Source organism: Amblyomma americanum, chromosome 9 (assembly GCF_052857255.1).
Source record: "Amblyomma americanum isolate KBUSLIRL-KWMA chromosome 9, ASM5285725v1, whole genome shotgun sequence".
In the NCBI taxonomy this organism is placed as follows: domain Eukaryota; kingdom Metazoa; phylum Arthropoda; class Arachnida; order Ixodida; family Ixodidae; genus Amblyomma; species Amblyomma americanum.
The window spans coordinates 137,181,618-137,204,008 of record NC_135505.1 but is presented as its reverse complement, the minus strand read 5'-3'; the positions used below and the strand labels follow the sequence as shown (position 1 = coordinate 137,204,008).

Below are 22,391 nucleotides of genomic sequence, written 5' to 3'. Positions count from 1 at the left end.
AGCTCCAAAATCCAGAGCCTAAAATTAGCGAAAGAATACAGCGAGCGGAAATTTAGATGCATCATATCAAGTAATCAAGACACAATATATTCATCAGGTATATCATAATCATGCCCAAAACCGAGCTGGAATAGGATGAAATATAAAACCGAAAATTTTTGAACATTTTCTGGCAGTTTCTTCTGTTTACCGGCACAGACCTTTTTGGAAAAAAACGCTGACAGTGGGCTGGAGCGATCATATTAAGAGGCTACTTAGCGCAGAAAAACAAAAAACGGGCAAAACTACATGCTTCGAAACGGGCCACATGCTCGCACAGGTGGTTGCAGCCACAATGAAGTTAATTGCGTTGATGAGCGGCGGCAAAATGCCGAGGAAGCAAAATAAGACAAACATTTCTCCATCAATGCTCACTTCTGGGGCATTGTTGGAAATCATGTCGAGGAAAAAAGGATTTTCCACGGAAACAAGAACGTAAATCCCTCAGGGGTGTTCTCGAATGGGGGTGGGGGGCGCTTCCATTCGTTAGCTGTTTTCCTTTCGGATCCACTTGGAAACCGCTTTTGTTTCATGGAATACCCACCGCACCATTTGCGGTGTTTTATGTGCGGAACGCATCATTATGGGCCTCGTTATTCACGAGCTGAGAGATAAATAAATCCGATCTCAATATCAGGAGCCTTGCGCGCCGAGAATCGCGTAGTCATTTTCGATTCGCCAAGAATAATGCGGCCCTAATTACCATCCATAGCTGTCTTGGTTACTTTTTTTTTTGACGTCTTAGTCCTTGTGCCAGGCTGCACAAGGACTTGTCCGCGGACACGACAGGTAAACAGAAGTGCTCCCTCCTGCCGCTTCATTGTCGTGGCGAATAAAGAGCTTACTCTCTGGCCGCGCCCATTATTGTTGCGTCCTCTTTTGTATCGCTGTTGGTACGGTCGTAAAAGCATAAAAATGGCCCGTGGAAAGAAATGGTCCTCTCGTAGTACTGAGAATCCCACTGCCACCTGAGCGGCGTGGTGGAGGTGGTCGGGTTTAAACGTCTTCCCACAAGGTGAGTCTCCTGAATGTAGCAAAAGCACTTGCTCTAACGATGGTGTTTAAACAGAAGTACACATTTATTTTCTTGTTTAAGAATTTCGCAAACACGGCATATAAAGTTTTGAGATGAAGGACTTGATATAGAATGGCATAAGATGTTTCACGTGTTCAGAAATAAAAGGTGGCTTTGTTCTTTGATATAATTTTATCTTTTGATGTAGTGTGGCTCTAAAAAAACAAAAACTGTACTATAACTCCAGTTAAAAGCTGTATAAATACGAAGTGACTGGTCATTATTTGCTACGATGCATTTAAATCGACTTCCATCGTTTTCCGTGAAAGCATGCACACGCTAAAATAAAAACAGGATAGCTCTCTTTTTATTCAGCACCTTTAAGGCATCCTTGCTTGGTTACTGCTCAGCACATAATTTTTAAGCATGACCAAAGTAGATTCTTGTAAAATTTGTCTGTTTAAAAGCTCACTTCTATTTTTAGCGTAAAAAAATGGCCACCGTCAGATTGCCGAAGCTGTTTTGCAGATTACTGGCGGTTTGCTGTATAATTCGCCTGTAGATGAAAGTATCCGCAATGTCTGGAGTTTTGCAATAAAGTGACCATCTCAGCGAATCCCAGATGACTCGTATTAAAACCATTTAAAGGAAAAATTAAACTAATTTAATTTGATAAGCGCCAGCTAGGTGTTCGATGTCAGTAATGAGTGCAAAAGCCTTTTTGAGGTATGGAAATCGTGCAGGATCCTAATTTCACGTACATATCGCTCAGGCAACAATTACGAGTGTGAGAGCCTTGAGTTGAGTACAGTTTTATATGATGGTGATACAAATTATGGTGGTATGAGCTGTCTCCTAAAAATGCGTCTGATCTGATTGCCTCCACTCTTTTTCCCTGGTGACATTTAGGACCTGTATTTCGCCTGTACAAATAAGATGTGGGCTACGATGAGTACATCGACCTTTCAAACATTTATATGGTCCATGATCTGCTTTTAACCGTTTTCTTAAAACTCTAGACTTTTCGAGGGGACTAATCCTTGTCGTTACTCCCCCGTTATTCGCAAGGAGGCCATTTCGATTGTCACATTTAGCGTGACTGCTGCGTCATTAGTTCTCGTGTATTCCAACATACTGTGATAAAATGTTGTCACCATAACCAGCTCTGCGAAATAAAATCCGATGCATCAAGCAGACGTGTACAGTTTATTAGAATAATAAATTCCAGCTCCCCCTTTTTTTCGTCTATAGGTATTCGTGGCAGGGAGAGAGAGCTCCTGAATATGAAACTCAAGCTCATCGCAGTGAACCTGGTCCTATGCAGTTTGACACTAGTGAGTTTCACGTTATGCAATTTCGCTACATCAACACGAAGCTGCATATAATTGCCTTTGTATTACTGCGTAAGCATTACAGCCGTCACAATGCGAAAATGGCGGCGTCAGCGAGTGAAGCCTGCACGCTCCAGATGCTATACTTACCAGTCATCTCCGCACCTACCGTCCCTAGGACTGCCACCCACCCATCTTCGCCCACCTCTTCACTCCACCTTCACCTTCCCAGAAGCTCGACCCACCACCTATTATCCACCTACCACCTTCACCCGCCTTCGCTCTGCCGGGAAATTCCGTCGCACGTGTTAAGCTTCGGCTTAGAGTAGAAGCATTCATTTGAGAAAACACAGCAGAGTAATCGTCGAAGGAAAGTGCAACTGCTTTCGTCTTGTCGGATCTGATGTCTGATCGTCCTTTAATATTGTTCTCGAATAATAAACTAGCGCACCTCTCCTTGTAAGAAGGGCTTATATTCACTTATTACTAACGTATATAAGAAACATAGCGCATAAAAGTGGTTAGGCATTCCAATAGGTGCATTCAGACCTTAAAAGGTAATCTAAATGTCCTGATTAATTTGAAGAATTAATGTGAAAACATATTAAAATAAAATATGACTTTCTTCGTGCTTTGTATTTGATCAAGCTGAATAGAGCACACTTTTGAGTAAAACTTTAACCGTATGTTCAGTTTTACTTCGGAAGACATACTTTTCTAAATGTCGGTCGTCTTATCTAATCGATTACGTGATTACGTTTTTTTCAGCTGTGGGCGGAAGCTTTTGAAATCAATGGAGCAGGCAAGTACTGCGCGTTAATATTTCGTTTATATGTTACTGACGAACTTCCAGATTGTAGTGAAAAAGGGGGCAAATTAATTTCAGGTATTTTAGAGAGCGTTCGATTTCAAAATTTTTATAGGGTTATATGAAATAGATGATGCAGTGACGGAACCACTGTACACAAAACTAAATTTTAAAAGCATAGGCACTAAGTTATTTTCCGCCAGCCGATGTTCAGCGGCCTTAATGGCACTTGGATACAGGTGTGGGCTAGTTGGTTATCCATGAAGAACATCGCTATGCGTAAGTGTCTACGGTGCATGACAGGCATTTAGCCTTTCTGTTGGTCGTCAGTTTTCTGCTGCTTTAATTACAAGACTTCCTACAAATGTCTATACCAAGAACAAAGGCACATATGCTCGGAACGTTTGTCTGTGTTTACACTTTCTAGCGTGACGTCACTTTAAATGCAGTCGAACGTTCCGCACCTTTTACGAATTCTTATATCGAACCATAACAGTCGCAAATGTCCTTCTCAAGCCTCCGCTTTCATAGGAAATGAGAATGAAAGGAAATTTGATGCGTTGCGGATTTAGAAATCACTAAAAAATGAAGCGCCGCCAATTCATCCCAAGTTTCATATCAAACCATAATTATGACAACCATGTTCTTGGCAGTTGTTAGTTTTCATAATAACTCCAAATGAAATTAAATTTGGTGTTCGAGGATGTACAAATGACTAAAAATAAAATTCTGACAACGTATCGGACTTTTGTTGAATCGAACTAAACCTATCACATTCCCAGACGTTGATCTTCGTGCTAAATTAGATTTAAATAAAATTTTGGGTTTGCTCAGCTCTAAATGACTGACAAAAAAATGCCGGCGAGGCATTTTGGTTTTTATATTAAAACTATATTATACGCAATCCCGTTTTTTCATACTTCAATTTGAACGATAAACAAGGTTGAAAAAAATTGATCTCTCGCTTTTCGCATGCACAAATGACTGAAAATAAAACACGGCCCCGCATTGCGATTTTATACCGCACCATAATTATTGCGATCATGTTCTTCTCAAACCTCAACTTTCTTTTTAGCTCAGATTAAAAAGAAATTTGTTGCTTGCTAAGGTACAAATAACTGAGACAAAATGCACCACAACGCTCTCCGGTTTGCCCAGTCACTAAAACAAACCATCGCATGTATGATCTCTCGATACTAATGTGTGAACGCTATTTTTGTTTACTTGAAGAGTGTGGGTCTACCAGTACTCCAACGCCAGTCATCAGCGACAGGGCTGCAGATCGGGGTGAATTCCCGTGGACGGTACGACACCAACGGCCACAAGTGTCCCTTGTCGGCACTAAAACTCTTCTAGAAATCCACGATGCATGTTTTACATCCTCCTCGTTTTTTTTTAAGCAACCATGGTTGCCCGAAGGCGGCGTTTTATAGTACGAGGTAGCATTTCATAATTAGTGACAAATATACCGAAAATGAATATTCGTGCTCAATATTCACAGGAAGCGGGCAGAGTGGGTGAGGGAACAAACGCGGGTTAATGACTGCCTAGTCGCCATCAAGATGAAGAAATGGGCTTGGTCAGGGCATGTAATGCGAAGGCAAGATAACCGCTGGTCCTTAAGGGTAACGGAGTGGATTCCAAGAGAAGGCAAGCGTATCAGGGGGCCGCAGAAGGTTAGATGGGCGGATGAGATTACGAAGTTTGCAGGCATAGGGTTGGCGCAGGTGGCAGAGGACACGGTTAATTGGAGAGACATGAGAGATGCCTCTGCCCAGTAGTGGGTGTAGTCAGGCTGGTGATGATGATGGTGATTCTGCAAATCTGAGAACTGCCGCGAACTAGTGACGCAAACTTTCTGTTCAAACGAAGGGTGTGGAAACACTTGTTTTTCCTATAACTGAGTGTAATAGCAATAAGATTATAGTGGTCACGAACGCAAATGCGAAATTAACCGTGGTACTATTGCTTGCGTTTTTAGGGAGGGAAAAATAAGGTGATTTCTGACTTGCACAGAATTGAAACTTTTGGCTTTGACAGTAGGAACAGAGGTTTACAATGCCGCCTCTTAAACTACTACCGTAAAAGAAGGAACAGAAGCGTATGCTCGTAGCGCTATTTACAATAATAAACACATAAAAAAACCTTTTTCGGACGAAGTATTTAGTGGCAAGTGCCATTCGTAACATGAGTGTGTTACCAGCCCACTCTCATTGTGAAAACCAAACACAGCCGCTAGTAATTATGACATCAGGCCAAAACTTACCAAAGAATAGTATTTTAGATTTCTACTGCGTTAGGAAATTAAAAATAACAGCACTCATTGTATATTCTTGTACACTGCATATTTTTGTCACTACTTTATCACAAATGTAATTCTTTCAGACCCTTCCGCAAATATAATCTATGTGCTCGCTTCACTGTTCCTCAGGTGTACTTGACAATCTTCTCCACGGGTAACGCACGCTACGGATGTGGAGGAAGTATTATAACAAGGAAACACGTGCTCACATCTGCACAGTGCCTAATACCGTAAGTTTTTTTTTATATGTTCAATTCAAACGACAGCTATGTTATTCGCCTCCCTTGAACCGAATTTCGCGTGGAGAAGAATTTGGCTCAAATGTGTTTCGAAGACCCCACTGATTTGAAAATTTTACTTCCCGGACAACGATGCGTTGTTCTCGAGTCTCATATAATGTGTAAAGGAATGAGTGTTATTACACTCACCCAGCGCTGCAGATCATCGTTCATATACCAAGAGCTACTTCCGCTGTTTTCGGCATTTCTTTCATGAAAAAGGATTGAAATTACAAAGTGTTAGAAGAACATCTTGAGTAGAGCTCATATTGTACCACTGCGGTCTCTCATAAGAGAGAAGCAACGCCTTGAAAGTTATATCACACTTGTTATATCGCAAAGTTATATCTCACTTTGCCGCACAGCACTTCTGTGCGTAGGCACTGAGCACGTGGTTCTAGTGCTCTGCATCCGTGCCCATGCACAGACTGGCACTGCATGACGTCACCACGCGCAGTCGCTTTTGTGGTTCAAATTCGACGCCCTAGTGTTATCGTAGAGGGCCGGTATCTTGCAGGCCTGCAGAACAAAACGATCCCACATTTTTTTTCCAAGTCTCAATCCGGTGTTTGCTACTAAGTGCCATCATGCCTCCTCCAACCTGTCTATAAAGCAGGTGGATTCCATTCTTCCCTCTTGTCTGACTTCCGGTCGGTGGCTTCGAATGCAACAGCCTTACCAAGTGCTTGAAGCCACAAGCGCCACCTACACTACCACCCTCATTACAAATATGCAAAGCGAACTGCACAACACCTGCTCTTACTAGTTCCACCATTTCTGCAGCGTGTGGCAGTGGTTAGAAGGCGCTGAGTGCAAAGTGGCACTTCAAACACAGCTGGTCATTTTGCATTGGTTTCGAGAATCATGATCTCCTCTCTTCTAATGTTGAAAAACAACATTGAACTTTGCAGCAATATGAAGTTGTTTTTTAGGTGTACTGCCCCTATTAGCACGGCAGAGCCTCCAGGATGACCTACGTAATCACTTGCACTTGCAGGGGCGAAAGAATTGCGAAGATAGAAGTTAACTACGGCAGCTGCGACCTGAACCTGACAGAGAAAGTGGAAGTCGAGGCCGTCTTGGTTCGCACTGCCTTCCACTCTGTTCGTGATATTGGCATCGCCATCCTGCTGGTAATTTGAGCCTTTTCTAATTTTTCTTCGCGATTGTTTTACTTTTGTTAGAAAAAACTGCGAGTGTAACGTAAGGAGTGATGCCCAAACCACATAACGCACCTAGACACTTGAAAGTAGGCAGCGGCCCGCCGCTGCCTACAACCATAGCCCGAATAAAGGAACCTCACTCGCGACGACAAGGACAAAAGGGCATTCTTCCCACTATAGCTTAGCCTTGCTTGCATAGCCGCAGAAAGCTGTTCGGTCGGCGAGCTTGGCTGGAGGGCTGCTTTTGAGGGGAATATAGTGGTTTGTTCTTGAGTTGTACCCGACTGCAGTTGGCGGTCCACGTCCTTTATTTGTGTCACGCGCATTAGGCAAGCTAGCAAGCCGCAGTTCAGCCACCGTGTGTGGTTGTGGAAAACCGAGCAAGGGGCAGGCAGAGAAAAAAGCATGCCGGACCACTCCAGCCAACACCTCCCCCCACTCACGACGGGGACAAGCAGCCGGGTTTGCCATGGTTCATTTGTAACCTCTGAAGGCAGGCGCAGCAACGAAAGAAAAGCCTTCACACATCGCGGGTCAAGAAAGAACCGGACACATATCTCAACACCTCAACCAAAACGAGTCTCGGGTCGCTCGGGGGCAAGACGGGAAGACACTTTCTCAGTCATGGATCAGTGTCGTAGGCTGGTGGCAGAATATGTACTACTCGCAAGATGGCGGCAGTGGAACCGCGACCTTAACTGCTATGAACCAGTTCCGCAAGTCATGGAAGACTTGCCGAAAGTAGCATCTTAGGCAGCAGTCATTTACCAGAAATGGAACTGCTGTGCAATACTACAAAAAACTGTGACTTTCACTTAGCCTATGAATGAATAAAGCCCATTCCTTAGTGTCCTTTTGTGTTTGTTAAAGATATGTACCGCCGCGATGCCTGAGTGGTTAACTGCTGGCCCGAAAGACGCGGGTTCGATCCCGGCCGCGGCGGTCGAATTTCGATGGAGGCGAAATTCTAGAGGCCCGTGTACTGTGCGATGTCAGCGGACGTTAAAGAATCCCAGGTGGTCGAAATTTCCGGAGCCCTCCACTACGGCGTCTCTCGTAGCCTGAGTCGATTTGGGACGCTAAACCCCCATTAACTAAGCTAAACTAAAAGACATGCATCAATGTGTTCAATGGCTCTCATTTATAAATTCCATAATTAGTGGACATTGCAGAGATTGCCTAGAGGTGTGATAAGAGCAACTATTAGGCCATATTTCGTAGCTTGTTGTCAGTTTTCAATCATGTTATCTATTAGCGAATAAAAAAATATAAGACACCGCGAAAGGCTTACCTTTCAAGCTTTTATGCTTTATCATCATAAACAGCGGAGCACCGAAAAATTATGCAGCTGAGGAAGTATTTAGCCTACCTTCAAGGGCCAACAATGCTTAGCTGGTCGCTCGCAATAGGCTGAAAAAAAGCCCGTTGACCACTATTAGATAGACCAAGCATGCAGAAGCAATAGTCAGGTGCAAGAGTGCTGAAGTTTTGAAAAAAAAAGAAAAAAAGCGGCAGAAGAAAGATACAGCCATGCACAACGGTTTGGTTGCGAGAACGTTACTGCGCCACTTATTTTTTATAAAGAAAACGTAATAGTTTTCGGAAAATATTTATTTTCTATATACCCAGATGGAAGAATTACCTTGAGTGGATAGAGCACGCATCTCTCGACAGACTTTTTTGCTTTTCATAAAACTGTTTTGCCTCACAGCGCAGAAATAATTTTTTCCCGCGCTTTCGCAAACCGTATCCTTCTGGTGAAGACTCTTCACGCAGCGGTAAGTTTTAAGCAAAATAATATAGCATGGAGTTGTAATTACGTCTATTTTAGGAAAATATGATCTACATTAACTTGCAATACTCAGGCAGGGCGTCTTAGGCAGAGGTCTTATTCTATATTTTTTCGCATATCGGTGCTACGCACTCAAAAGAAGAGTGCTCGTGTTAGTTTCTAAAGGATTTATAAAATCACATGTAAAAACCTAGACATTAATGCTGGAAAGGTTCCTTATTCAGTTCACTGTTTTGCCCGGCAATCTGGAAGCTAGTTCAGTCAGCACTAACTCTTGCAAGCAGTGCACGAAAAAGCCTGCTGAGGCGAAGAAATCGATAGAAACAAAATTACTGTCTTGTTTTTTTTTTCACTTCAATCCACCCTGTGTTTATATTCCCTCGAGGCTATATACCAACACTGTCTGGATGTTATCGTCCTTCAACTAAAACGCGCTCTTTACGCAGGTAAAAGCGCCGTTCCAGTATACCCCAGACGTAAAGCCTATATGCCTGCCGCGGCGGTCATATGTTGTTCATGATGTGCAGTTTGCGGCTCCCCGATGGGCGATTAATGTACCAGGTAAGCCTTTGTAATCTGTAATTATGTTTGGCACCGTACACAAAAAGGATGAGTATGGTATTGTGCTCTGCAAATGCAGATTTACGGGCTCGAAGAACGTGGTTTCAGGCGCAGTCCTTGCAACTTGAGTTTGAAATACCGACAAGCATTATATCTGAACCTGGCACACGTTTCGCTGGCCGTGGATACGCTCAATGAACTTTTGATCCCTGCGCAAGAGAATGAATGCCAAGTCTTTGATTATTAATGTCGCAGTACACATAGTGATGCACACTACTGTTTTCTGTGGAAATATGGCTGTTTTTATAATACTGTTTCTCATTTAAGAGGCGCAGACCATCGAGATTTCCGCTGAACAGATCTACTACACAGTCGTTCCAGCTCACAGTGAAGACCATAAAGAGGGATTGAATTTTCTTTTTTTTTTTTTGCTTGTATAGACCCGATACAATCCTTTAACTTACGAAATTTTAATTTACTGACAACAAGCACGCGGACATCAAAGCCTGACGCTTGACATGCAGCCCAGCAGTGTATACGTCTTCACGCCATGGTGGTGTGAACCACCTAAATGTGCCTCACTTTGGTTGACCTAGATCAGTTTGTGACTTCTCAATCAGGAGAAAAGCGAAGACCAAAGTCAAAGGGATAATCAATCCCTAAGCGAGGCTGCACCATCACCGCTCAGAGTTGGGCGACTGACTGTACTGGCAATAAGCCAAGCGGCTCATTAAGCCGGAAACGCAGGAAGCACTTATAAGAGTCCGGCTCGAGCGTTGGAGTCGTGCTGTTCCGAACTCCCATTTTGTGGACCATCAGAAGAGAATGAAGCTGTGTTGGGTTTTTTTCAATTAGTCTGCTTGTGCTTGCGCATGATTTTGGCCAGGCTCATCAGGCGATCAATGATTTGACGTAATCCCCAAAAGCATAATTAACTAATCGGCTGGGCACCTGTTGGATGTGTCTTGCCAAAATAGTGGACCCTTCCCTTTCTGGTAATCAGTGAACAGGCGTTGACGCGAAAACGCGTGGTGTCTAGCTCATTTTTAATGAAACGTGAAAAACACCCGTGGTCAGATATATCCAAGTGGCTGGGCTCACTTCAGAGGCGCATAGTAGAAAACACAGTCCACCTCTGATGCTCCATATGAATGGAAAGGTGTAGACTAGAGCTGTTCATGCCGTACACAGATCTGCAGTTTTAGGGGCGCCGTAATTGTGCTTACAGTGTTTTTAAAGCAAACTTTGTGCCTTGACAATTTATCCCCATGGCACTAGCGCATGAAGCACTTAAGCAAACGAGGGCATAGAAGCGGTCCATTAAGTGCACAAAATTGTTAAGCCTTCTGCTCCGTGATGTGGACACGAAACTTTGAAGTCAAGCGCTGACGGACTTCTTGAACTAAGAGTTCCCGCATCTCGCGACCCACCAGGGCTTCACTTATCACGTTCTTTTCGGCAATCGTGCTGTTCTGTCGTCGTGGGTCCCATCGAAAATGGTGCGTCTTCTAAAATGAAAGTGTAATCTAGGTGAAGTGTTACATCCAAGTAAATAGCGCCGTTTTGAACTGATGTTGAGTATCAACAATTACGCGAAATCGCCAAAGTTGTGGTGGTGTGTTCGCGAAATTTTGACTCCAATCTTCGGTCGTCATGCAAAGTACTACATGGTGATAAAATCATTATTTGAATGTGTACGAAATATCTCAACACTGAAGTGTTCAAAGAATGGTTCTGAAATTTGTACACATACGTCCGGAATTTGCATTTTCTGAAAAAGTAGAGGAAAGCCGGAGGTATACAAAATCAGGCGAAGTGGCGCTATGAAATTCGTTTAAATTTGTCACATTTCTTCCTTTCGGTGTGTCATTTTCGCTACATGGAAGGGTTGAATGAAAGAAAAATTTATTCTTCGGAAAATAATTTTCAGATATTGCGTATATATTAAACGCACTGCACTTACTAAATGTTGTGCACTATGCAATGTTCCCACATTTATGCGGCTATAATTCTTCCGTACGCGCCAAATGGGGAAAGAAATCTTTTAATACAATCTGTGCCATTCCTCCAGGATTTCTCCTAAGCATGACTTCTGGGTGTATCTTTAAACTATATGAAGTGATATAAATAAACGCCTTAAGATTATCATTGATGAATTTCGTCTCTAAAGATACTGCCAGAGCACTCTTGGCTATGCCTTTATTGTTTGCTTATTTAATTAATCTTGCCATGCGGGCTTGTGGCAAGGTTGGTCTAATGCGTGTGGCGTTCAATAGGTTGTAATTGTCGCTATATACAATTGCATGGTGCTTAAACACGTCATGATGAACGCTTCCCGAATAGGGTAATCATAATGACAGCCTGGATGTTTTCCTGTACTGAAATATGATGTCTAATTATCAGAAGCCAAAGAAAAATGTCTATGTATATCGATGTTAAACGTCGACGTCTGTGGTGTGCAAAGCCAGGTTTGGTGCAGTCTTTTTTTTTTTCAGTGACGGTAATTACAATAAGTTCTTTTGTGTTTTAATGCAGGTCGCCCTGGCGGCATTTATCTTGAAGCCTTTTTTTTCACGCTTCAACGGAACGAAGTATGCAGGAAAGTCTTCGGTGCCGACTTCAGAATGGACACCATGTACTGCGGCAAAGATATCCGCATCAAATATGGCAGGGTAGGAAAGCACTTCCAAACTTTCGTGAAAAAAAAGTGTGTCCTTTGAAGGGCGGGGGTTCAAATTCAAGGTTGCATATTCAACTTTCTTGTGGCTACGTAGAATTACCATCAAGAGAGGTGCCCTGAAAACAAAGTGAATTCTTTTCTTAAGGGTTAAGTAGAGATCAGGATATATACGGCACGAGCTTCATCAGGGGTCAGTGACCACTGCATTCATGTATTGCGTTGGGCAGACCTGTCACTGGCGTAGTCGTTGTCACTGTGATATGCGTGGGCATTGTTTGACAAGCAGAAAAAAGGGTGTACCGCTAACATAAGGTTTTGCTTTGATGCGCTGCAAGACTGATTTTCACTGATCACTGTGCGGTCACAAGGAGGACAAGTGTCAGGCCTTGGTCAGCTTTAGGAAATGAGCAACGATGTGGAAATGAGGACATGAGGATGTGGAGACGAGGAGGAGGTGACGACATCTCCACCCCCCACTACTGAGCCATCTCTAACCACTGCTGCTGAAGGTGACCTCGAAAAGACATCCTCTGCTCTTGCCTACTGTACTACTAGGGATGCATCATAATGAGCCTTGAGCACCATTAAGGCAGAGGACATCCTTCGCAGGCAGCCCTGGTATTTTGTGTCGACACTACTACTACTAGCATTCGTCATGCTGTATCTTTTCACTGGGAGAGCTTCAATTGGTTGTTGCCTTTCCTTCTGCCAGTCTATAGTAGTAAATTTTGAGCTCAATGTCCTGAACCCATTGAGATAAACAGCGGATGAACTAACGCCGGTGATTAAAACTCGAAGACGCTGACGCATTGCTGTACGATTGGATAGCAGGAAAAAAATTAAAGAAATACTTATTTTGGCCAAGGACTTCGAAAGGCCGAAGTTGCTTTCCGAAAAAATTGGTTTCATCAGAGATAATGATCATTTTATTACCGCTTTAGATAATATTGTAGAACTAGAAATCACAAACGAATTCGCGTGTTATTTGGATTTGCTTCGTAATTATTGTTTTTCTTTAGAACAACTACCCTCTTTAAGGCTTGTAGGCCCTGAGGTTATGTTAAACAAATAAATAAAGAATGCTATAAGTCCTTCATCTAAACCTAAATGTAAAACTCAGGACGGAACTGCGGGACAAATGTTTAGAAGCTAAAAACAAGAGACGCCACCAGAACATAATGCAATAAATTAAGGCATAAAAACAGAAAAGGGCAAAGTAGTCGTATCGTGCCAGCAGTCTTTCTGTGTTATGTGACATTCCTTGTGTGTGCTACGAGGTTCCACGTTCGACGGCGCGGCGTAGACGGAGACCCAGATGACAGGCATCATCAATTACCCAGCCATGCTCGTTGAGAGTGACAACCAGAACGAAGGGGTTTAAGCCCAACCGGACCCAACCGGACCCGCCGCCGCCGCCGCGGGGAAACGGGCTTATCCTCCCCAATTGGCGTGGCGGTTCCAGGGGCGGCCCTTCCGAGCACATTCCAGGACAAGGGAACTGTCAGCGGGCCAGAGCGCGCCTTAACTTGAGGAGCGAGTGTCAGTTGATGGATGGAGAATGGAGGCCGGTGACCCGCGGGAACTGTCAGCAAGCCAGAGCGCGCCTTACCACAGCCGACGCTATGCGCTACCTCGAAGACAACCTTCTTTCCCGCGGACTCAACACGTGAGGGGGGCGAGACCACGATGCGGTGGTATGTTTGTGCGCCCAAGTGAAAGCCCTAGCCCCCCCTCCTTCCCCTCCGGCGTGGGCGTCCTCACCCTAGGGAGTGTGGAGAAGAGGATATAAAAATCGAGAAGCAGTACGGAAGAGGCACGCTCAGGACGACATCGTTCGCCAAGAGGGCCTTCAGCGCCGAAGCCCGACGGCGTGCAGCTTCTGCCAGCAACCGCTCGAGCCCAACTCCGGAGCCACTCCATCGCCCCCATGAAGTCGTCGGCACGTAAGCTCGGACGCCCCAGCCTCTGAATCTTAATCATGTATAATTATTGAATATATCTGTTTGTTTAAACTGAGCCATACGGTGTCTCTTTGCCTCTCCGTCCCGTGTGGACCTGCGCATTATGGGGGTCATCACACTGGTGTCAGAAGTGGGGTCTCAAAAGCAAATGTCCTCTGAATGCTGTGACATTCATGACTTCAAAATTGTAATCAAAAGGGAATCACGGGACTGATTGTGGGACTTCTACCCCCATTTGAGAGGCTTGAGGCACTGGAGGGCTTGAGAAAAAAAAATGTATGTATCTGAGGGAGCTCCCACTCCACAGCCGTCGCTCGGAGCAAGCATGCTGGCATTAGGATGCGTAATTCCGACGTTTACGGAAGATAAGACAGGGGTTCCAATCTGCGATTTCTTTTCCATGCTAGAAGAGATTGGGAAAATGGGAGGATGGTCCGATGCTCAAATGCTGGGAATGGCGAGGTGTACGATGGCAGGAGCTGCTCATGATTTTGCATGGCGAGACGAAAAAGTAAAATCCACAAAATCATTTGCGGAATTTAAGAAGCTCGCGTTTGAGCATTTCGACACTGAACCACGTCACGTGCGGGTACAGAGGTTCCGTGACGCCGGACAGATGGTAGGGGAGGACGTGCGAACGTTTGCGTCGCGGCTTCAGCGCTTAGCGCGCGATACGTTAAGCAGGGAGGAGGAAGGAGACCAGCTAAGGAAGAAATACGCGGAGGATCTTCTTAAAGAGGAAATGACCGCTTTGTTCGTGGCTGGTCTGCAAGACCCCGTGCGCCGGTTCGTGCTCTCGCGCAAGCCGAGCAATTTCGACCAAGCCGTGGAGGCCGCATTGGATGAGGAACGAAATGAGGCGTTAACGACAGCCGCAGCGAGAGTGCGCGTCATAGAGAGAGCGGTGCTCAACCCTGAGGTTGCTCTCTTGACAGAGCGATTAGATCGCTTAGAACAGCTGCTATCTCAGCAGGTAGAACGCCAGGTTGAAGCGCGCGCTCAACAGCGCTCATTCGCTGGAAACCGGAGACCGCCACAAAGCTACAGGCGCGGTATGCGAGATTTCGAAGAAATCGTATGCTTCGCTTGCCAGGGTCGCGGACACATCGCCAGGTTCTGCCAAAACGTGCGCCGTGGGGAGCCACAAAGAGAAGCAGGCGAGACACACCCTAAGCAAGCCTACAGCGGGGCTCCAGATACCGAGACAAAAAACTAGTTAGTCCTCCCCAGCCTGAGGAGCGTGGGGAGGGAGCAGTGGATGATGAGGTGGTGGTAGTTTGTGTGGCCGACGAGGCATGCGCTGTTGTGCTTTGCAAGTTAAATGGTTGTTACATGGAATTGTTGATAGATACGGGGTCAAAGGTGACATTGCTTAAGGAGAGCAGTTTTAACACGCTTCGAAGGAAGGGGGACCGCGAGGTGTTGGAAGCGTCTGGTGGTATGGCAACCAAATTTGTAGGCATAACGGGGGATCCTCTTGGCATAAGTGGACTCTACCGGTTACACTTCTCTCTTGGCGGAATTGCATTGCAGCACCCCTGCTACGTATGCCCGGACACGGTGTCTCTGCCAAACGGAGTGTCAGGTATATTAGGGCAGGATTTTTTGAGAAAAGGGAAGGTAGTAGTCTCATTCTCTGAGGAAGAGGTTAATGCGGGCGGATCAAAAGTTCCGTTTTTGAACAGGAGAGGGGCTGAGATTCGCATTACCGATATTGACACCCGTCAAACAGTGGGATCATTGGAGAAGGTATATTCGCGGGTTGCCGTCAGGCTGGTCGATGAGGCGGTCGTCCTTCCTTGGTCGGAGCACATTTTGTACTCGTTTGTGCCTTCAGATGTAGAGAGCGGCGCCGTGGGAGTGCTTGAGCCGGTCGACTCTCTCAGCAATGGCCTGAAGGCAGCCGCGTGCCTCGTGACAGTCAATGACGCCCACAGAGTGCCCCTACGGGTGGTTAACTGTAGCCAGCAGCCACTGAGCCTTCCCAAGAACAAAACATTGGCTTTCTTCACCTCTGCGATAGAGAAACGTGAGCCCACCGATACGGTACTCGCAACTGTAGAGCATGCTAGTCCTTCGGCTGCTCCAAAGGTGTCGTTCGATCTTTCTCACGTAAAATCCAGGGAGAGGGAGGCTCTGGCTGGTTTGCTGAACGACTACTCGGAGGTATTCGCCGCGTCCAACCTGGATTTGGGCTGCTGTGGCGTTATAAAGCACAGGATAGAAACCGGCACTTCATCGCCCGTTTACCAGCGTGCGTACAGGATTCCTTACTCCCAACGTGAGGAGATGGAGCGGCAGGTGCAGGACCTGATTGATCGCGGCATTGTCGAACACTCAAAGTCACCCTGGGGAGCACCAGCACTATTGGTGGAAAAGCCAGATGGCTCGTATCGATTGGTAGTGGACTACCGCAAACTAAATGCCGTAACTCGCATCGATCCATACCCCATCCCCAATATACAGGAGACGCTTTCTCAGGTGGGCTCTGCCAGGTACTTCACGGTAGTGGACATGGCGGCGGGATTCTGGCAGATAGCAATGGATCCGGCAGATGCCGAGAAAACGGCATTCAACACGCCCTCAGGGCACTATGAATGGAAAAGAATGCCGATGGGTCTGGCCAACAGCCCTGCTGTCTGGCAGAGAACCGCTGATGTTATCCTGGCAGGTCTTCTGGGGAGGCTGTGCTTCGTGTATATGGATGACATTATCATATACAGTGACAGTTTTGAGAACCATTTGCGCGATATTGAGCAGGTTTTGGTGCGACTAAGAGGAGCGGGTCTCAAGCTGAAGCCCTCTAAGTGCCAATTCCTCAAAAACGAGGTGAAATACCTCGGGCACGTTGTTTCAGCTGACGGCGTGCGACCGGACCCTGAGAAACTAAGGTGTGTCTCGGATTTTCCATCCCCGACTAGCGTCCGCCAGGTCCGGCAGTTTCTCGGCCTGATCGGTTACTACCGAAGGCATATAGAGGAGTTCGCCAAGCTCGCTAAGCCGCTCACCGCCTTAACAGCCAAAAATGTCGCCTTTCGGTGGGACGAAAACGCGGAGAATGCTTTTGGGGCCCTGAAAAGGAAGCTAATGAGTGCACCGCTGTTGCGCCACCCGGATTTTAATTTGCCCTTCGTTATGGCCACAGATGCGTCAGAGTTCGCAGTTGGTGCCGTGCTATCTCAGGTTATCGAGGGCAAAGAACATCCCGTTGCTTTTGCTCGCCGACAGCTGAGCCCCACAGAGCAAAAGTACGGAGCTACGGAAAGGGAGTGCCTCGCCGTTGTCTGGGCAGTAAAGCACTTCAGATGCTACCTTTACGGCCGCAAATTCAAGCTAGTCACAGAGTGCCATCCTCTGAAATGGGTGATGAGTGTCAGGGACCCTAGCTCGCGACTCGCTAGATGGAATCTACACCTGCAGGAATACTGCTTTGAAGTTGAGCACAAGTCAGGAAAGACGCATCTGAATGCTGATGCACTCAGCCGCACAGCTGCCGTGGCAGCTAGTGATGAGTTTGTCCCCGTAGTCGACCCCGCCGAATTACGCACAGAGCAGTGCAAAGATCCTGACCTGAAGCGAATAATCGAAAGCTTAGAGGGCGCACCGTCTCACCCCGAACAGCTAGGTTATTTCATTGGCAAAGACGGCACCCTGTGTCGGCGCACGAGGCCAACCAGGAAAAGAAGACCAGAGAAAACCGCTTGGGAGAGAGTCGTCATACCTCGGTCGTGGACAGAAAGGGTTCTTCGCGCGTTTCACGATGCGCCATGCGCCGGTCATTTTGGCGTAGCGAAGACACGCAGGCGTGTGGAGCGTTTGTACTTTTGGAGTGGCATGCGACAGGATGTTAGAGACTACTGTGCGAAGTGTCATTCCTGTATCGAAAGAAAAACACCCAAGGGACGAAGACCAGCTCCAATTCAGCCGTTCCCTGAGGTTTCGGCTCCCTTCGAGCGGACAGGTATGGACATAATGGGCCCATTGCCCACGACCACTTCCGGAAACAAGTACATTTTAGTATTTGTCGATCACCTTTCAAAATACGCGGAAGCGGTAGCACTCCCAGATCAGAAGGCAGACACGGTTGCAAGAGCATTTGTCGAACAGATCGTGCTCCGACATGGACCCCCGAGGCAACTATTGACAGATCGGGGAACGAACTTCGTGTCGCAGCTAATGAGGAGAGTTTGCGAGCTGCTTAAGATCGCTAAGAAGCAGACAACACCGTACCATCCGGCTTGCAACGGCGCGGTGGAGCGACTGAACCAAACCGTGGCCGGGTTCCTGTCGCATTTTGTTTCGCGCGACCAGCGGGACTGGGACTTGTGGCTCCCGTATGCAATGTTTGCCTACAATTCCGCAGCACACGAGAGCACGGGCGAATCGCCATTCTTTCTTCTCTACGGCCGAGACCCGGACCAGCCTAGTGAAGTGCCAGAGGGCCCCCGTCGTGTCCCATACGCTTCACTGGACGACTATAAGGTGGAGCTAGAATCGCGCTTGCAAGTGGCGAGGGACATCGCAAAGGAGCCCTTAAAGAAAGCGGCGAAGCGCAGGAAGGAGGTGCACGATCGCAGTGCTAGAGACGCGCCGTTTAATGTGGGGGACAGCGTGTACATTGAAAACTGCCAAAGGCAGATTGGGCTAGCTCGTAAGTTCCAGACGAAGTGGAGAGGACCGTGCGAGGTTGTCGAGAAGCTTTCTCCGGTAAACTTCAGAGTCCGAGACGTGAACCGGCGCTTGATAAGGATACACGCAAATCGCCTCAAGTCGGCACCGGTTCAGTATTCACGAAATGAGGAAAGGGAAAGCGCGGATTTTGATGGGCACAGAAGTGAAGCGGAGCGCGCAGATAGTTCGCAAGAAACGCCCTCTCCTGCATTTGTTCGGCAGGCGCCAGAGGTGACGGCCGGAATGCCACCGGATTTACTTCATGCATTGCTAGAAGAAGAAGCGCGCGAGGTTGCCGCGCAGATAACGCCAGGGGAGGCTCCTGCCACGAGCCCTCGCGAGTCCCAAAGCAGACAAAGGGTCACAGACTTACTTAGTATGACTCATGAAGGCCGATATCCGCTGCGAAATCGGAAAGCTAAGTCGGACTAATGGCGTAAACAGAGCGGAGTTGTGAACTGGTTAGAATTGTGTAATGCCACAGCTCATAACATTGCTATGTGCTTATGTGTTAAGTTATCGGAGTTGGTAGTTAAACCTTTCTGTCATTAAGTAACACCTTCACAGGAGAGCATGCGGAGCGCATGCAGAACCTGCCCTACTTCCTTTCGTTATCTATATTTTTGTCTGTGCCGTGATCGTGCTAGAAGTGGGAGCTCCTTTGTAACTGTGGTAAATTTATTTCGTCCAGTTTGGACTAGAAAGGAGAGGCTTGGGTGCTGAGTTTCATGTTTATCTGTAAAAGAAGATCAGTGCTGCCCCTGGAGACGCCAGTTATGACAGCGGAGGCATATGGTGTTGTGCAGTGGTGTTGAGTGCAGCGAAAAGTGTTTTGTCGGACGCACTGTGCGAGGCGATTCAGAAAGACAAGGGGAGCTGCGTGGACTCAAATGTTCGGAGAACATTCTTCTGGAGGGTGAGCGAGTGTGACATTCCTTGTGTGTGCTACGAGGTTCCACGTTCGACGGCGCGGCGTAGACGGAGACCCAGATGACAGGCATCATCAATTACCCAGCCATGCTCGTTGAGAGTGACAACCAGAACGAAGGGGTTTAAGCCCAACCGGACCCAACCGGACCCGCCGCCGCCACCGCGGGGAAACGGGCTTATCCTCCCCAATTGGCGTGGCGGTTCCAGGGGCGGCCCTTCCGAGCACATTCCAGGACAAGGGAACTGTCAGCGGGCCAGAGCGCGCCTTACCTTGAGGAGCGAGTGTCAGTTGATGGATGGAGAATGGAGGCCGGTGACCCGCGGGAACTGTCAGCAAGCCAGAGCGCGCCTTACCACAGCCGACGCTATGCGCTACCTCGAAGACAACCTTCTTTCCCGCGGACTCAACACGTGAGGGGGGCGAGACCACGATGCGGTGGTATGTTTGTGCGCCCAAGTGAAAGCCCTAGCCCCCCCTCCTTCCCCTCCGGCGTGGGCGTCCTCACCCTAGGGAGTGTGGAGAAGAGGATATAAAAATCGAGAAGCAGTACGGAAGAGGCACGCTCAGGACGACATCGTTCGCCAAGAGGGCCTTCAGCGCCGAAGCCCGACGGCGTGCAGCTTCTGCCAGCAACCGCTCGAGCCCAACTCCGGAGCCACTCCATCGCCCCCATGAAGTCGTCGGCACGTAAGCTCGGACGCCCCAGCCTCTGAATCTTAATCATGTATAATTATTGGATATATCTGTTTGTTTAAACTGAGCCATACGGTGTCTCTTTGCCTCTCCGTCCCGTGTGGACCTGCGCATTATGGGGGTCATCACAGTTACTTGTCCTGTTTATTTCATTGCCATTGTGAATGAAATGACTGTTTTTGCAAAGCAAACAGGTTCATCCAGAACGAGAAGAAATTCAACTGCTTTATTTTATGTGAGAGCATCTCATTAACTGGGTCAGGATAGTGTGCCGGGGCAACCAAGAGTGTCAAAATGCAGGTTAACCGCCATTACCCTTCAGGGAGCCATAAAGAGTTTTATCATCTCGATGTGGGCGCAATTTATATATCAAAACTGAATATAATATCTTGTTTGCTAAAAACACAGTAAATCAAATCTATTTCCCGAAGGTAACCATGCACTTGGGCCCTAATTCGCTCCCAAAGTGGTAAATAATGATTGTAAACCTATTTCGTATATTTTTGATTGGTTGGTTCTATGCGTTGCTAGTGCTACCTGAAACTAACGAGTCACATTCAGGTTGTGATAGGCGACGAATACTTCTGCGAAGCCTATAATTTTTAAACTTCGCAGAGACCACACAGACTGAATGAACGAAAAACGACCCTGCTAACGTTTTGTGTCGTATTATTGCCTCTATTTTCGTTGAACATAAGCATAAACGAACGAACCGGTATCAGAACTCTGCGAAAGCTATGCAGTGCTCAAGATTCATAGCTTCGATTCCTCTTCGGCACAAAGTCATCAAGAATGAGAAGCTGAGGCGTAGTTATACGATCAATGTGTGGACTCAATATCTGACATCTGTTGATATGGTAACGGAGCTTATTAACAATTTAAAGCAGCATATGCTCGATTGATGCACTAGAAAGAAATGGATGAACCGTAGATATTCTTGGCAAATAACTTAACTCCTTACAGCACTCACCGTAAATTTTTAGAGAAAAATTTACTATAATAAAAGATCATTACTGCAGGAAGAGGTAGTTAAGGTTTTTATGGGGGTTTAACAACCAAAATCAACTGAGGTTATATGGGAGGCCGTAGTGAAGGGCTACGTAAACTCCGACCACCTGGGGTTCTTTAACGTGCACTGACATTGCACAGTACACGTGTCTCTAGAATTTCGCCTGCATGTAAATTAGACCGCTGTGCAGGAAGAAGTTTTTTCTAAAGCCTGTAAGACATTTGCAGCGAAGCTGCCTAACTTTATCCTTTTTTTTCCGCCATTCAGGGCTACTTTGGAGGTCCTCGAGCCATTCAGTCCACCGATGGCCGCTACGTGCAAATCGGCATCGCCGCGAATCTGGGAACTTCCTGTCGGATAGGCAACGTCATCACCCGGATCGACGTCTTCATGCCCTGGATAGAAAAAATGATCGGAGTGCGCAGCGCCTATCAGAACCTTCCGTCGTACGCGCCTCTGGTGACCGGAGTCGCACGGTTGAGCCCGTTCATGTTCACTCCAGACCTGCCGGGGCTGGAGCCGTGGTACTTCTAGATACTGTACATTTGGTGCGTCTCAATAAATTTCAGAACTAAGCGGACACGCAGCAACCTTTGTACCTCATGTTTGTGCTCACAAACACGGTCTCTCAATTTTTCGTGCTACAGAGAAGCTCGTTGAGAGGCTAGTACTCAGACTTCGAAAAGCTGAGTCCCCTGTATCTCTTCCTGGCGCTTTGCAGACCATATTCTCATCCCTCAGCCCCCCCCCCCCTCTCACGTCTTTTATACAACTACCTTTCAGAGATACCGACGAACGCCTCGTGTAGATTCTGGGTCAGGTACAACTCAAGACGATAGCTGCAAACACCCCTAAAAGGTATCCCGCTAACCTATAGCGTTTATACCATAGAGTAATGATGTGGCCGCCCACCTCCTCAGCCCTGCTAGCCACCTACAGTGCCACTCTAGCAGGTATAACGCGAATGACCCGAAACATCATGGTCATGGGTTGATGTATTATTTGAAGACTCTACTACGAGGGTCGTTTGACGCTCCGTTTTGAGTTGTATCTGAATACAGCATCGTCAGTCTTTCGTCTGAAAACTCTGGGCAGAAGCCGGGGATGAACCAAAATCAATAAATAAAAATAAACTTGGTGTTGTGTCCTAAAAGCAA

General features: G+C 46.8%; 1 protein-coding gene across 1 annotated transcript; it reads left to right on the top strand.

The window, feature by feature from the left end:
• Nucleotides 1-968: 968 nt before the first annotated feature.
• On the top strand, nucleotides 969-21,820 carry LOC144104526 (proclotting enzyme-like). The gene is made up of 9 exons (XM_077637606.1): nucleotides 969-1,054; nucleotides 2,306-2,388; nucleotides 3,154-3,187; nucleotides 4,424-4,497; nucleotides 5,625-5,725; nucleotides 6,771-6,906; nucleotides 9,175-9,289; nucleotides 11,825-11,961; nucleotides 21,502-21,820. The coding sequence occupies exons 2-9, from the start codon at nucleotides 2,338-2,340 to the stop codon at nucleotides 21,766-21,768; spliced, it is 915 nt and encodes a 304-aa protein (XP_077493732.1). The 5' UTR covers nucleotides 969-1,054; nucleotides 2,306-2,337; the 3' UTR covers nucleotides 21,769-21,820.
• Nucleotides 21,821-22,391: the final 571 nt, after the last annotated feature.

Excerpts from the sequence above, each read along its gene's own strand:
- LOC144104526 (XM_077637606.1), top strand. The coding sequence starts at position 2,338 with ATGAAACTCAAGCTCATCGCAGTGAACCTGGTCCTATGCAGTTTGACA. Across the intron at positions 3,188-4,423 it reads TTTTGAAATCAATGGAGCAG|AGTGTGGGTCTACCAGTACT; the intron begins GCAAGTACTGCG and ends GTTTACTTGAAG. Across the intron at positions 11,962-21,501 it reads TCCGCATCAAATATGGCAGG|GGCTACTTTGGAGGTCCTCG; the intron begins GTAGGAAAGCAC and ends TCCGCCATTCAG.